The sequence below is a fragment of the Tigriopus californicus genome, chromosome 11 (genome assembly GCF_007210705.1).
Source record: "Tigriopus californicus strain San Diego chromosome 11, Tcal_SD_v2.1, whole genome shotgun sequence".
Lineage (NCBI taxonomy): Eukaryota > Metazoa > Arthropoda > Copepoda > Harpacticoida > Harpacticidae > Tigriopus > Tigriopus californicus.
This window is the reverse complement of record NC_081450.1, coordinates 14109395-14122457: the sequence shown is the minus strand read 5'-3', so window position 1 is coordinate 14122457 and position 13063 is coordinate 14109395. Positions and strand designations below refer to the sequence as shown.

Sequence of the window (13063 nt, the reverse complement as noted above, 5' to 3'; positions counted from 1 at the left end):
GTCACATTAGTACCATAGAGTACAGATTGGTCCTCTGGGCACTTGGTTGCACCGCCTTCATTGTGCCAATCTGATGTACCCTCTATCGAGTTATTGGCGAACCAAGGAGGACAAGGGCAAACCACGGCTGAAATAGAATACGTACAATGTTAAAAAAGTTCAGGCTACTTCGGTTGAATTTCAAACTTACGCTCGCATTTAGCCGATTTGTCGAACAAGTATTGGTACTCCCAGTTGTGACAAACTGCATAATGCGTGATGTTCGTGGAACCTTCGAAAACAAATCCATCCGGGCACTCGAAAGACACGTAGTCCATCTAAACGTAAATTCTGATTAGAGACCATGATCTCATGCATTACCTTTATCCAAGCATACCTCCTTGATGACCACCGCCGACCCTTGCTCATAAGTGGTGGAATAATTTCGAAAGTACCGACTTTCGTCGTCCTGCACAAATTCCGGGAAATCGGGTTCTTCCAAACAGGCCACTTCTGCCTCTTCAGATGGACAATCTGGTACACAATCACCCCATTCCAGAATTGCTCCTTCCGCATTAAGGGCTGAAAAAATAAAAAATTGCAATTTTCGAAAGAGTGTCATTATGTGTTCGAGGTTATATGCGGCAATGGAATGTTTGGTTTACCGGTTGGACACCAAGGCCGATGGAGTCCCAAAGTGGAGCACTTGTTATAAGTGATTTCATTGCGGTTTCCTTCCTCGGTAATGTTCCAATAGTTGAAGGGAAATATGCATTGCTTTCCGTGGGATGTGTAGCACACTAAATCAAATGAAAACCATTTGAATCGCGCCAACAACTTACCAACCCATGGTCGAAATGCCTACTCATAGAAATATATTTACCTCTTTGTTCGCAAAGGCTTTGCTTCAAATTATTCTGGCAAGAGTCGTTATAGTGAACTTGAAGTACTCCGTTCACATTTAAGCTCACACAGCCTGAAATATCAGATGTCCCCCGTCAATGCTCTTTTTTGTTATATAAGGTAAAACATTACCTGTTGTGTTAATGAGAGCACTATTGGGACCAATCCATTGGCCAGAAAATCTTAGATCGGTCATGTCTTGAGCAAGGTTTGTTAGCTCTTCACCTATTCCGTCTTGCCAAATCCCTTCAAAAGATAAAGCTCCCCCAACCCAAACCGTTGCAGCTTTTGGCCTTAAAGATTCAAATTGGGATTAATGATTAATAGAGGGTGAAGTAGAAAGTGATGTTTCCAGGCATAGAATTATATTTTGAATGCTTTCAGTATGACGATAAAAGGCGAAGAAATGGGCGAAAGTAGAAGAAAAAATGAAAAAGTATCCCTTTTGTAGGATGCAAGTGCTGCAACTTTGTATTTAAGCCCGTCCCTCTCTCTTCCTTTCTCATCAGACATCGGTGGATGCTCAAGGCTTTGCCATCATTGGCATTTACCATGAGCCAACCACTGACTTTGATGACCTCATCTTGGACCTCACATCCATCCTGCTAAAGGTGAGGTATTCGGAAAAAGTCAATATTGGTTGTGACTTCTACAACCGACGTGTCCCTAAGCTCGGCCAAATTCTGAGCCAATGAGGAATCACTCTGCGCTCCGACCCCGGGAGTCCCAACACACGCTTACTCTCAGGAGGATTGTCTACGTGACCAAGTCTTCACATCAAGAAATATTCCATCCTCGGCCATTTACGTCCATGAACCGGCCTTTTCTCACCATCGAGAGCTGAGGGGTCAGATGATCAAAAAATTGCAAATGCAGGAATGAGCCAAACAGCAGAATATTGAGAACAATATGGGATCTCAAGAATTGCATACCACAAGTCTATGAGGAGCGCTGAGTCAGCACACCAAAGATTGGAAATGGAGAACCTGCTCCCTTTAACGGCCTCGTCCAGGGTGGCGGGCTAGAGCATACATGTTATAAAGCATACCACCAACTCTGGGGTTTCCATGAACATACTGTTCCTACACTGTCAACAATTATTCATCAACTTCGGAAACAGTCGTGGGTAAAGTTCAGCGCTGTCCAGATGTACATCATCCCTTTTTGCAGCCCAGCGAAAGATAATTTTCCCCAACCCAAACGGGGGCCTTCCTTGGCCTTAAAGATTGGGGTCTTGAATTCTTTTTTCCTATTTTACAATCTACCTCATCAGTCCGATCACCTCCTCCGTGTATAATTTGGTATCAGGTGTTCCTAACCATCTGGATTCGTCGTACTGAGCGTTGCAAACGTCCTCATCAAAAGTACCCAGAATGGTTGTGTTGGTTACTTTGTAACAGGTTCGCCCATCAGTGACATGGCCAAGTAGGTCATAGCCAGGGGCACAAGTGGGTTCTGCAAAAGACAATGCAATTCCTTTGTCTTGATGTCTTTAGTTCGTAGCAAGCTCATATTTAGAAAATCCTACTGTTCCATTGGCAAAAGAAGGCGTGCTTCTCGGTGCATTTCGTGTCTCTAGCTGCGTATTGAACCGATGCTTTGAGGTTGAGACAGGGTCCTTGCCAGATACCTCCATTGGAGGTGAACTCGAATCCAAACGAAGTTGAATCAATGAACTCCGTTCCATCAGCTTAAGACTTATCGTTTGTTTCAAGGGCTTCAAGAGCGTTGTCTTCACTGGCATCGAAGGATTGGATCACGGATTTTCGTTCAACTCCCATCCAAATGTCTATCCGAACTGAAATCAAGTTTTTCAGAGTTTTATTCAACTCGATTAAATTAGTACCGTTATTCGTACTATGATTCCGGGCATATTGCTTGATAAACTGGAAATCCGCGAGAGACTTGCTGGCATACAAAGATGACCCATGAAGACCGCAATGAATCTAGGAGGAAGGCATTGGATGATAAAATGATCGTAATACTGAATTAAGATTGCTAGGCAAAAAACAACTATTAATATGTACATAATCAAGGTCTCACCTGTGCTTGATTGAACTCCATTTCCTCCCTGACTGGCAACAAACAAGAGCTCTTGTATGAAAAGAATCCGTCGGGACAATGATTATCAGGAGACTCGTACAAGGGGCGTTGTTGGCACACGTAGGCCAAAGGTTTCGAACAAACATCTGTTGTCAAAAAGCTGAAACAAAAATATACATACATAATCAATCAACCTTTGGTTCTGCAATTGAGGGTACTCAGAGCTCACCCTCCATTTGGTCCTGGAATCTTGGCACAATCCCCTTGTCCAGCATTCAAAATGGCCCAGATTGGATCGCTTCGATTGACGAATTCTCCACCCGTGCTCGTCTCAAACTCGCCCAATCCTGCCAAATCATCCAATCCGACCCAGAATTCGCTCTCGCCGACTTTTTCAACCAAGACACGTTGCACAAACTCGTAGTGCTCGCGTTTTCGGGTCCACATCAATTGCGACCGGTAACGACCCGTTTCGTCGCGATTCGAGGAACAAGCAATTTCTGCCTCAATGAAACTGGCCAAACTAATGGCGATCTTGTAGCACATGCCATCAAAGAAGTCGAACCCTTCTGGACAAGGATCAGTAACTTGGCTGGAAGCGTTCTGGCAATGTTTGTGGAAGTGAACGTAGGATGGCTACATGCCCTTGTTGAAGATCTGGAGGCAACTGAGACTGCCATGAAATGTCCTAGAATCGTTGAATTTGTCTTTGCCGATTAACCCTGGCAACTTTAAGGCGTCTCCCACCTTCAACGAGCCATTTCCGTTAAATTGAGCATGCTGAAAGCAATAGACATTTTGAAAAACTGATGTTTTGGCAAATCTGGGCTCGACTTAGTTCAAACTAATTTCAGTGCTTACGATGTGATCCATTTCGTTTTGGTTGTATCCAAATTTGTCTCCGTTATAGAATGTGCCTTCATCCTTGATTTCATCAAATGAGAAGGCTACAAAGTTCCATTCGCCAGCTTTTGTCACTTGATATGTTTTTAACCCTTTGAAAACAACCTCCCCTTTTGAAATGACTTCGAGGTTGCCCTCGCTCCAGCCCAACATGAACCCATTCCTGGGATTTTTTGGGTTTCGAAAGTCCTGAACAAATGTGAAACCATGTCTTGTTTATTCAAATGGCTGATAGAGTTTTAGATCCCTTGCATACCAGTAAAGGGAAATTGTCCATTGGGCTTTGATCAATTTTGAGCCAAAACATGACTGTGCCTTGGCCGTACAGCAGACCAGTAAAGGGAAATTGTCCATTGGGCTTTGATCAATTTTGAGCCAAAACATGACTGTCAATCCTGTTCCAGACACGAACTTCTCTGGACCTGATTTGATCTCAATGTAGCTTAATCCACTCATGGATTGCCCACCCAACATTGGATATCCGATCAATCGGCTCTTTGCCCAAAGGGAAGCATAGCCCACAAAATGGTCTTCGAGAACAATTCCCTGTTTGGAAATATCTTTCGAACCTAGAGCCTTGTTCAGTGGCGCCAAGACCACAGGTTCGGCCATATTTTCCAGCAGAGTTGGCTTCACGTCTTGATCTGAAAACATCGGTCGTAATGAAAATGTTTAGATCTGAGAAAATAAGAAAATCCCTGTTTCCACGGGGAAAACAATGTGTTGAGGATCTTTGTAAAGTCAAAAAGTTTCAAAGAATGAGGGCTTAAAAAAAAAAGATATCTTAAAGATTTACAATGCTGGAGCCAATGCTGTACTCCATGTCTACTGATTCGACTCATCCAATCTTGGTGACATCTGTAGAGTCTAAAACTCCAATTGTTGGCAACAAGACAGCAAAGTTTGACCTCAACTTGCACTCCAGAAAAGATGAGATACAAAAGAGCATGACGCTAACAATAGAAGCAGAAAATGGCATATCGTCTGGTCTCAGAAGAGCACAAAGGAAGTGACACATTTATTATGTGTAACAGTTTGCTGTCTTTGCACGGGTAGCCTTTCTGATGGAGCTTGATGGTCACTCTTTGTTTGTCCATGTTGCGCAACCAAAAACGATATATGAAATACATTGAAGGTGCCTTTAAAGTCTTTTATCATCTTGTATAGCGGTAAAAACTGCAACTTACCTTTGGAACAAACAAATCCAGCTTGTATCGTGCATTTACTTGCTACCAAAACATGATCTGGACCAAAGTGTTCCAAAGTCAAGCAGTCAGTAAATTGAGTATCCACCCCTGAAAGGTTTTACATAAAATGGTAGTAAGGGAGTCATTCGACGTTTGAAGTTAAATAAATACCTCTTGGGCATTGGAGTTGACACAACGAGGTCATCTCATCAGAGCAAAGGACGGTTTCAAAGTTCCCAGAGTCCGTGATTCCAACGCAACGTGATTCAACATCCCCTTTCAACTCTGGTATTTTGGATCCGGAGAAGGTGCTGAAATTGGCGGGCGTGTTATTTTCATCCATCCAAAGGAAACCACAGGAGCTGGGCGCAGTGCAAGACAATCCACTTGGATTTTCCAGTCCAACAACCATTGGTTGCCCGTTTTGAGATCCTAAAAGCATCAGCATTGAAGTCTTGGAGACAATGGACAATCTTGGTGATGGTTGTCAATTGTCGAGACCAACATTAACTCTTTATTTCACCTCCATTCATAAATTGCAATTTCACATATGACAATCAAATTAACGATGTAATGGCTATTGTTGGCTGTGATAACGGGGCAGGAATATCTTTTCATTGAGACACTTACCATTACATGGCAGGCCAAGGGAGAGAGTTCTACTGGACTCCATGAAATACAGAATGAAACTTAAATCGAAAAAAAACATATATTACTTTTGCAATATACTAAAGGCGCAGGTCTAGTGATGAAAAAAGTGGATACAAGTTGCAGATTAACCATCTATTGTCCACGTTGAATAGAGTTGATGCAAGAGGTCTGCTATTTTTGGGACGCAATGGTACCACGTTTTAGAAAAAGGGTACTATTTCTTGGGTGAAAAGTAAGCATTTTCTAGTAGTAAAGTTACATTGTAGAGAGATGCAAGTTTTGATTTTCTTATTGTGAAAAAAATGATCAAAGGGACTTTAGCCTTGTGGGCTTGCAGCATAGCATAAAGTATAGTCATGCACTCATCACTTTGCTACTCCTGGTAAGGAACTTTACATACGTATGTATTTTGGACACTGGTCCAGTGGGTTGAGCCTTGCCTGGCTAGCGAAGTATAGGCATCAAATTATCCAAACACATTCCACCAAAAGCTAACTTTGGATTGCAAAAATTAAGTAACCCCTTTTATTAGGTGGCCTTTTTGCTTTCATGTTCTGCCAAGTTTAGAAATAACTATATTCATATTGGATGAAACATGTTTCTACTTTTCGTTAATTACCTTAGTCTGAGAAATGAATCCGAGGGAACACTCGCAAACCGGGGATTGTTTCAATCTCTACAGCTTTTGATTGAAAACGCATGACAGTAGCAAACATTCCAATATTATAACAAGGGATCAGGAATACATCATATTTGTTTCCAATAATTTTGTGACTCCTTCGGTCATTTTTGGGCGAATGGCGTTTTTACCAAACAAAGACTTAAAAACGAAGAATTTCGGTAAAACATGAATGAAGTCCAATAATTTTTTGATATATTGTCCTGCCCTGAAAGAAAAAGCTTTATTTTTCTAAAACGTGTATGTAATTGAGGACGCAAACCCTTTTTCATGAACAAAACCTTGATTTATTTGTACTCGAGTATCATAGAATCTCTCACAATGAAGGTTGTCAGGGAAATGAATCAACTCGACTAAACATTAAATCGTCCAAACATCGACACTGAAAATTCTACTGAGTTAATTGCAACGAAAATGCAACTGAACAGCTCGCTAAGTGGAGTAATGAAAGTTATTTCAGGAGTTCCACAAGGGCCTTGTCTGAGACCTATTTTGTTCGTAATTTTCATGGTCTCTAATATAGCGCTAAATCATCTGATGCAGATTATGCGAAACTGCGGTGTTAAAGATGGATGCAATTCTACCCGCAAGGAAAATGGTCTATGAAAGGTGTATACCTAGGAGAGGGGTAATAACATGTTCTGGAATGACGCCAAGTGACGACTCATGACATTTGGAGCACCTGCTGAGCTGGCGCCCATCTACTGGACGACACAAATGGCGAAATTCAAAGGATTTCGTCTATCACAGAAAAAGGGCTACGAATAGAAGACAATGGCAAATTTGATGAGCACGTCAAAGCGAAAAGTCGTCAAAGCCTTTCAAACTAGCGAATGAACATGTCAAACGATCAAATCTGGAGACATGGCCACGATGCAATTTTTGCAAAGATCTATTATCCAGCCCATCTCGAGCACGCCTCCCCAATTTGGGCTCCAGTGACCTTTGCCGGATTATGAAAAATAGAAAGGGTACAACGTGCTAGTCTGTCCGAAGTTTTTGGGATGGACTTAAACGTCTTCGACCTTACAATGTAAAGCTAAGATATGAGACATGTCTGATCATTTATGCCTTTAAATGCATTCATGGCATCTTTCCTAATGCAGGGATCAACTTTAGTTTAAATGACCGACGAGGTATCACATGGGAAGGTAGGCTCAATTATAGCCTTGGAGAAAGCAAATAATCTTGTACTTTGAAACATTTTTGTGTCGTTTATTATTTACTGCTTGGCAATATTACCCGGTTTCATACTACAATTCACACACTCTCTACTTTTAAATTTGATTTAGATTCATTTCTTCCAACCGTACCCAATCAGCCCTATGTTCAGGATGACACTCAATCCTCAAATACAAACTCGTTAACGGACCAATACTTGTCTCGAAGATGACTTTACCTTTCATATGTTATTGATTTATAATTTACTATTGCCTGGGCAAGCGGAGCTTGGCTGGCATAACATTCAAAGCATCGATTAAAAAATCAGTAAAAGATGAGGTCTCCGACTACTCCAACTTTTTCCAACTTATATCAGCTTTAGGTAATTTTACTTAGTTGAAAAATAGAAGTTGAAAACGAGCTAATACTTTGACTAAAAAAAACTAAAACACACAACTCATTTTTTGCCCCTTGCTCATTATTGCAGATTGAAAACAATTCGATTTACCTAAGTAGGAGATAATTTGTTTATATTCATCCTCGGTAGCAGCAGTGGCTAGCATTCCGTTGAACGATTGGCACATGTTTGACGCCTCGGTCACATTGAGTTTGGACCAGCTTTTCAACATACACTTGTCTCCATCTTCAAATAAACCCGAAATATTATTGGCAGGAAGTCCAAGACAATTACAACCTATGAAAATATTCTTGAGTTATTGAGCTCTTTGTTTCCCCTCTTGACGTCCATAACAATATTTTACGATGTTTGGTGGTGTTCCATAATCCCAAGGGGTCCATATCTCCGTCAAGTTGCCGATTATATCCCAGCCAATAATCTCGCAAGTCCGTGATGCCCATTTCCCTCTCAGACTCTCGAACAAGCTCGTCGATGAATTGAATCTGGAATAGATGAGTCATACAGGGACTCAACAATGGAGTTTTTGGACAATACAATGTCCAATATTTCGACGAAAGGTTGTTTGCCACCCTGGACGATCCCGCGCTATTTGGGCTCTCTGACGAAAAAACCGGTAGAACAGGAGAGAGCTATAACCGGTCATCAGAGACCAAAATCTTCCAAAACAACCACAGCTGCTGTCGGTCTTGCAGATTGGTCCGGAGGCCAGCGGGACCAGGTGGTAATAGCTGGACTCTTCGTTGATCAGCTTACCCCTCTCGTCTCACCATTGAGACGACTGCCACAGTGGTTCAAAAGCCTTTTTGAATTCCAACAGAAATATCCAAGCAAATATTGTTAACTAATAGCCATATGCGCGACAAATTTGAGCCAGACTTCAATAAATCAATCACGTCAAAATAACTTCTTATGGTTTTTGTAAGGAAGAAGACTGTTGAGATGCGCATTTCTCTCAATACCTGATAAGCTTTTTTGACCACCGTGGTGAGGCGGGTGAGACGAGACGAGAGGAGACGACCGTGCCCAAGAATCCAGCTAATGTTTTACTACAAGGATGAAGGGAGCGCATGCGCTCACTCCCCACTCATCTATCGGCGTCTCCTGTCTAGTGCCTAGAGCAGGATTCTGGGATACAGTGGTCTCCTCTCCTCATGCCTCAACCGTCTCACCACTGTGGTGAAAAAGCCTTATCGAGTTTTGAGAGAAATACGCGAATCCATCTTAGCATTTTATAATATCTTATAAAAGCATAAGAAGCACTTTTGATCTTATCTTTTTACTGAATATTGCTCCCATTAAACGGTTTTATGCCTAAGAGTCAACAAGATTCATTTGTATATTTCTGCCAACCTTTAGTAAGGCTTTTCAACCACCGTGTCAGTTGTCTCACTGCTGAGACCAAACGGGTAAGCCAGCAAGAAAGCGACAGAGTAACTCAAGAGAATAAGAGGAATGGTCTGTCCAGGGTGGCAAAATCTAAAGATCATTTTAAAAGCTCTTCTGGGTAGTGTTGATTGGACACAGCTTGGTCCAATTCATATCATTTAGTTTATGTTAAGTTTGAGGGGAGGGAGAGGGGTAATATAATATAGGGGTGTTGTAATGCCAGAAGAACTCAATCAATTTCCTTCAGATCTTGGAGAGTCCTGTACCTATTGTGGACATACCAACACCAACGCATTGAAATTTGAAATCAGCGTTGTTGGTGCTACCTGGAGACCCTGGATTCAGGGACGCGTGAGGTTTGACAAGTGGCTCCACTTAAAAAATGTGAAAAATCAGTAGAACTTAAAACTTTCGAAACATATTTTGAAGTGATGCGCTGTATAAGAAAGAGTTCTATCATGACAAGGATCATTTAATGTTTTCTTCAAGGACACTGCCAAATTTTACTTGAAGACAACCTGATTTATGGACATGGCATTTTAGATTGTCACTATTATTTTGTTACTTTTTAAATCCTTTCTGAGCCCATTTTTGCATAACATAAGATAGCTTTAATTTTTCATCAGATTATTCACATTAACATTATCACATGTGTGCTTCCTGAGTCTATCAAGAAACAAATCCCTGATACCTTCCAATGTAAATTGCTGAATATGGTCGAGATTGCTTTTTTGAAGTGCTTTAGTCCAACTTGAGACTGACAGCATGCAAAAGATCAATGTATCAACTACATTTTATTGAGAAATGCCACACTAATACAATTTTAATAAAAAAGGCACTCTTAACCCTGTGGAATGAGTTGCTTAAATCCATGGTGGATCAAATTTGTCGTAAATCATTCAAAGCTTTGCCCTATTATGTGATGCAAACGTGCGACCTCTTTCACGGGAGTTGGAAAGATTGCCCTAATCTTAGACCAAAAGATCCAGAATCCATGGCCGATTTTGCCTTCTCAGTCCAAGGCCATATGCTAGTAATACAGCATAAGGTTTCGAAATCTGATGCAATATGGGGTCAACCTGGAGAGAAAGTTGGACCAAGACCTATTTAGGCCTTGGGAAGCACACTGCCCACTGGGGAAGAAAGTGGGAAGAATCAATGAGTTGTGTGACTGGCTCATGACCATGGTTCACAATGACCAACGGTATCACCTCCACAATATGCCTACCTCCAAGAATCTACCCCCAGGCAGAGAAAGAAGGTCTCAGAATCACGTTACAAACGCCTCCTCAGAGAAATGGCCGAAGTGTGTGGGATGTCACCTCTTGGCAGTATGCTCGGATCTCATAGCAATGAGAGGTGAAAACCGGATGGCTTTTGCTCGGGACAACCCGTGTTGTTTGGATGTCTCTGTCATGGTCATACTAGCCGTCAATGCAGGTCCAAGAAACAATGTGCAAAGTGTGAACGTTATCACCACCCAATGCTCCACCCTGGAGACAATCTTTGGAATGTTCAGGATAAACTACCCCCAAATCAAGCTATCAGCCACAACGTCTCTAAAGACCAACATATTGTGTTGAGCATCATTCCTCTCAGGTGCCAGAGTCCATATGGGATTGTGATTGCCAATGAACTATTTGATGAGGGATCGGATTCGACAGATGAGTGAGAATGTCTTCAAAAAGCTCGGTCTGGGCCAAACTCCTGGGCCATTAATCATACATGGTACCACAGCCACATGCTCATTGAGGTCATTCAGTGGATCAATCCAAGTTGGGGACCCCAAGAGTTCCATGGATTACTCCCTGGATGTCCAATCACTCCTAACTCTACGTAAGGGTCTACATGGCATGAATTGGTCTACCTTGAAGGGTTACTTGAGCCATTTACAAGACCTCTCATTGGCCGACAACTGTAGCCAAGTGGATGTGCTCTTGGGAGTCGACGCTGGTCCACTTATTGAGCCCCTGGAAGAGAGAAGGGGAAGGCCAGGATAATCATATGTCTTCAGGAGTCAATTGAGGTGTGTGCAGGGGCCCAGTTCGCTCGGAAGTTGCAAGTGATGTCAGTCAGATATGGATTATAGGGATGATCCAATGAGGAGAGTATGAGCCTTCAGGAAGAATACGCTCTAAAGACCATTCAAGCAAATGCAAGTAGGCTCCCTGGCGAACCTGGCTACCAAGTATCCCTCCAGTGGATTCCAGATGAACCCCTCCCTGAGAGCAACAAGAGACAGGTGGAGCGGAGATTTGAAGGTCTAGAACGTTGCTTATATCAAGACCAAACGTTCAACACATATCATGGAAAAGACAATAGCTTAATGAGCTTAACCACCCAAACCAGGCCTACTTGCCTCATCATGGGGTCTGGAAAGAAGACAAGATATCATTGAGAGTGGTGTTTGATTCTGCTGCTCGGTTCAATGGAAGACGCCTGAACGATTTTCTCCTGGTTGGTCCACCTCTACAACAAGACTTTATGGATGTTCTTCTACGCTATAGAGAGGGCCCCATTGCTGTTTTAGGGGATATAGAAGCCATGTTCAGTTGCATCCAAATAAACTGGGATGATGGGAGATGCCAATAATTTCTATGGAAGGAGAGTGGGGGCAGAGGCTGAACGTTTGTCAAATGATTGGGGTCGTCTTTGGAGACACTCCATCCCCCATGCCTAGCAATTTCAACTCTGTTGAGAACTGCTGAGGACGCTGCCTGTAGTAGCAATGCCAAGTGGGCAATCAAGCAGTAGTTCTACGCTGATGACTACCTGAATAGTCGCCAGTTCCCAGAAGAGGCATTGAGGTTGGCACATGTAGTGAAAGACACACTCTGGCAAGGAAACTTTAACCTCAGGGACTGGCAAACCAATCACCCAGTGGTTGCTCAAGGATTAGGGATTTCTGTTCTGGAACGCAATGAGCCACTTCGACATGAAGAAGCTTGTGTTCGGGTACTTGGACTGGTCTGGCATTCAGTGTTGGATCACCTTACATTCAGAGTACATGAAGGGTCATTTACCCTCACTTGACGGGGCCTGCTGGGTCGTTTAGGTGGGCTCTATGACCCATTGGACCTGATCACTGCTGTTACAGTGGCAGAAAAGATTCACATGAAGAGCATTGTACTCAGAGGTCATGGCTGGGACAATAAGTGGATGATGAAGAGGCCCAGTTGTGGGAAAAGTTGAATGAAAGTTTACAAGAGTTGAACAGAACCTCTTTTCCTCGCTGTCTCTTCCCATTGTCAGGGGGAGATGTACAAAAGAAATGCCGAATTTTCTGTGATGCATCAGAAGATGCCTTTTGCATGGTAGTTTATATACGGTCCTATCAACCACTTGGTCCCGTTGACATGTGCATGGTTTGTGCCAAGACCCAAGTTTCATCTAAAAAACCATGAATATATCTAAATTGGAGCTTCAGGCGGCTATAGTGGCGGCGAGGCTTGCTAATTGCTTAAAGCAGACTTTAAGGGAGAAAATTCCACAGCATACATTCTGGACTGACAGTCGCGTCGTCAATTGTTGGATTGTCAGTGTTGCCCAGACGTTCAACCCTTCATTGCCTGCAGAATTGGAGAGATCCAAAGTCTCACTCTAGCCAGAGAATCAAGGCACATTCCTGGCAAAGAAAACCCGGCCGACTTTGGAACCCGGTCTACAATCCCTGGGTCCCTCCAACGTTGGGTTTCAGGACCAGCCTTCCAGAACACAATCTGTGGAAGTTGGCCCCCTGAAATCGAGATCAGT

The 13063-nt window shown here is 42.7% G+C and overlaps 1 protein-coding gene and 1 long non-coding RNA gene across 2 annotated transcripts in view; both read right to left on the bottom strand.

Annotated features, from left to right (window-relative positions):
- Positions 1-13063, bottom strand: part of LOC131891199 (uncharacterized) — a 35318-nt gene that overhangs the window by 11890 nt on the left and 10365 nt on the right. Inside the window, exons 17-32 of the mRNA XM_059240723.1 lie at positions 8268-8406; positions 7975-8200; positions 5646-5704; positions 5187-5447; positions 4155-4472; positions 3787-3872; positions 3155-3561; positions 2926-3085; positions 2729-2828; positions 2148-2337; positions 1015-1175; positions 863-955; positions 645-779; positions 377-561; positions 191-317; positions 14-127 (exon numbers count right to left, since the gene is read on the bottom strand). Coding sequence (XP_059096706.1) covers positions 14-127; positions 191-317; positions 377-561; positions 645-779; positions 863-955; positions 1015-1175; positions 2148-2337; positions 2729-2828; positions 2926-3085; positions 3155-3561; positions 3787-3872; positions 4155-4472; positions 5187-5447; positions 5646-5704; positions 7975-8200; positions 8268-8406 — 2761 coding nt within the window. The remainder of the gene's footprint in view (positions 1-13; positions 128-190; positions 318-376; positions 562-644; positions 780-862; positions 956-1014; positions 1176-2147; positions 2338-2728; positions 2829-2925; positions 3086-3154; positions 3562-3786; positions 3873-4154; positions 4473-5186; positions 5448-5645; positions 5705-7974; positions 8201-8267; positions 8407-13063) is intronic.
- LOC131890107 (uncharacterized) lies at positions 3797-5437 on the bottom strand. Its single transcript, XR_009374272.1, has 3 exons — positions 5016-5437; positions 4162-4472; positions 3797-4017 (listed from the first exon to the last, which is right to left on the bottom strand). It is a non-coding gene; the product is annotated as an uncharacterized LOC131890107 (long non-coding RNA).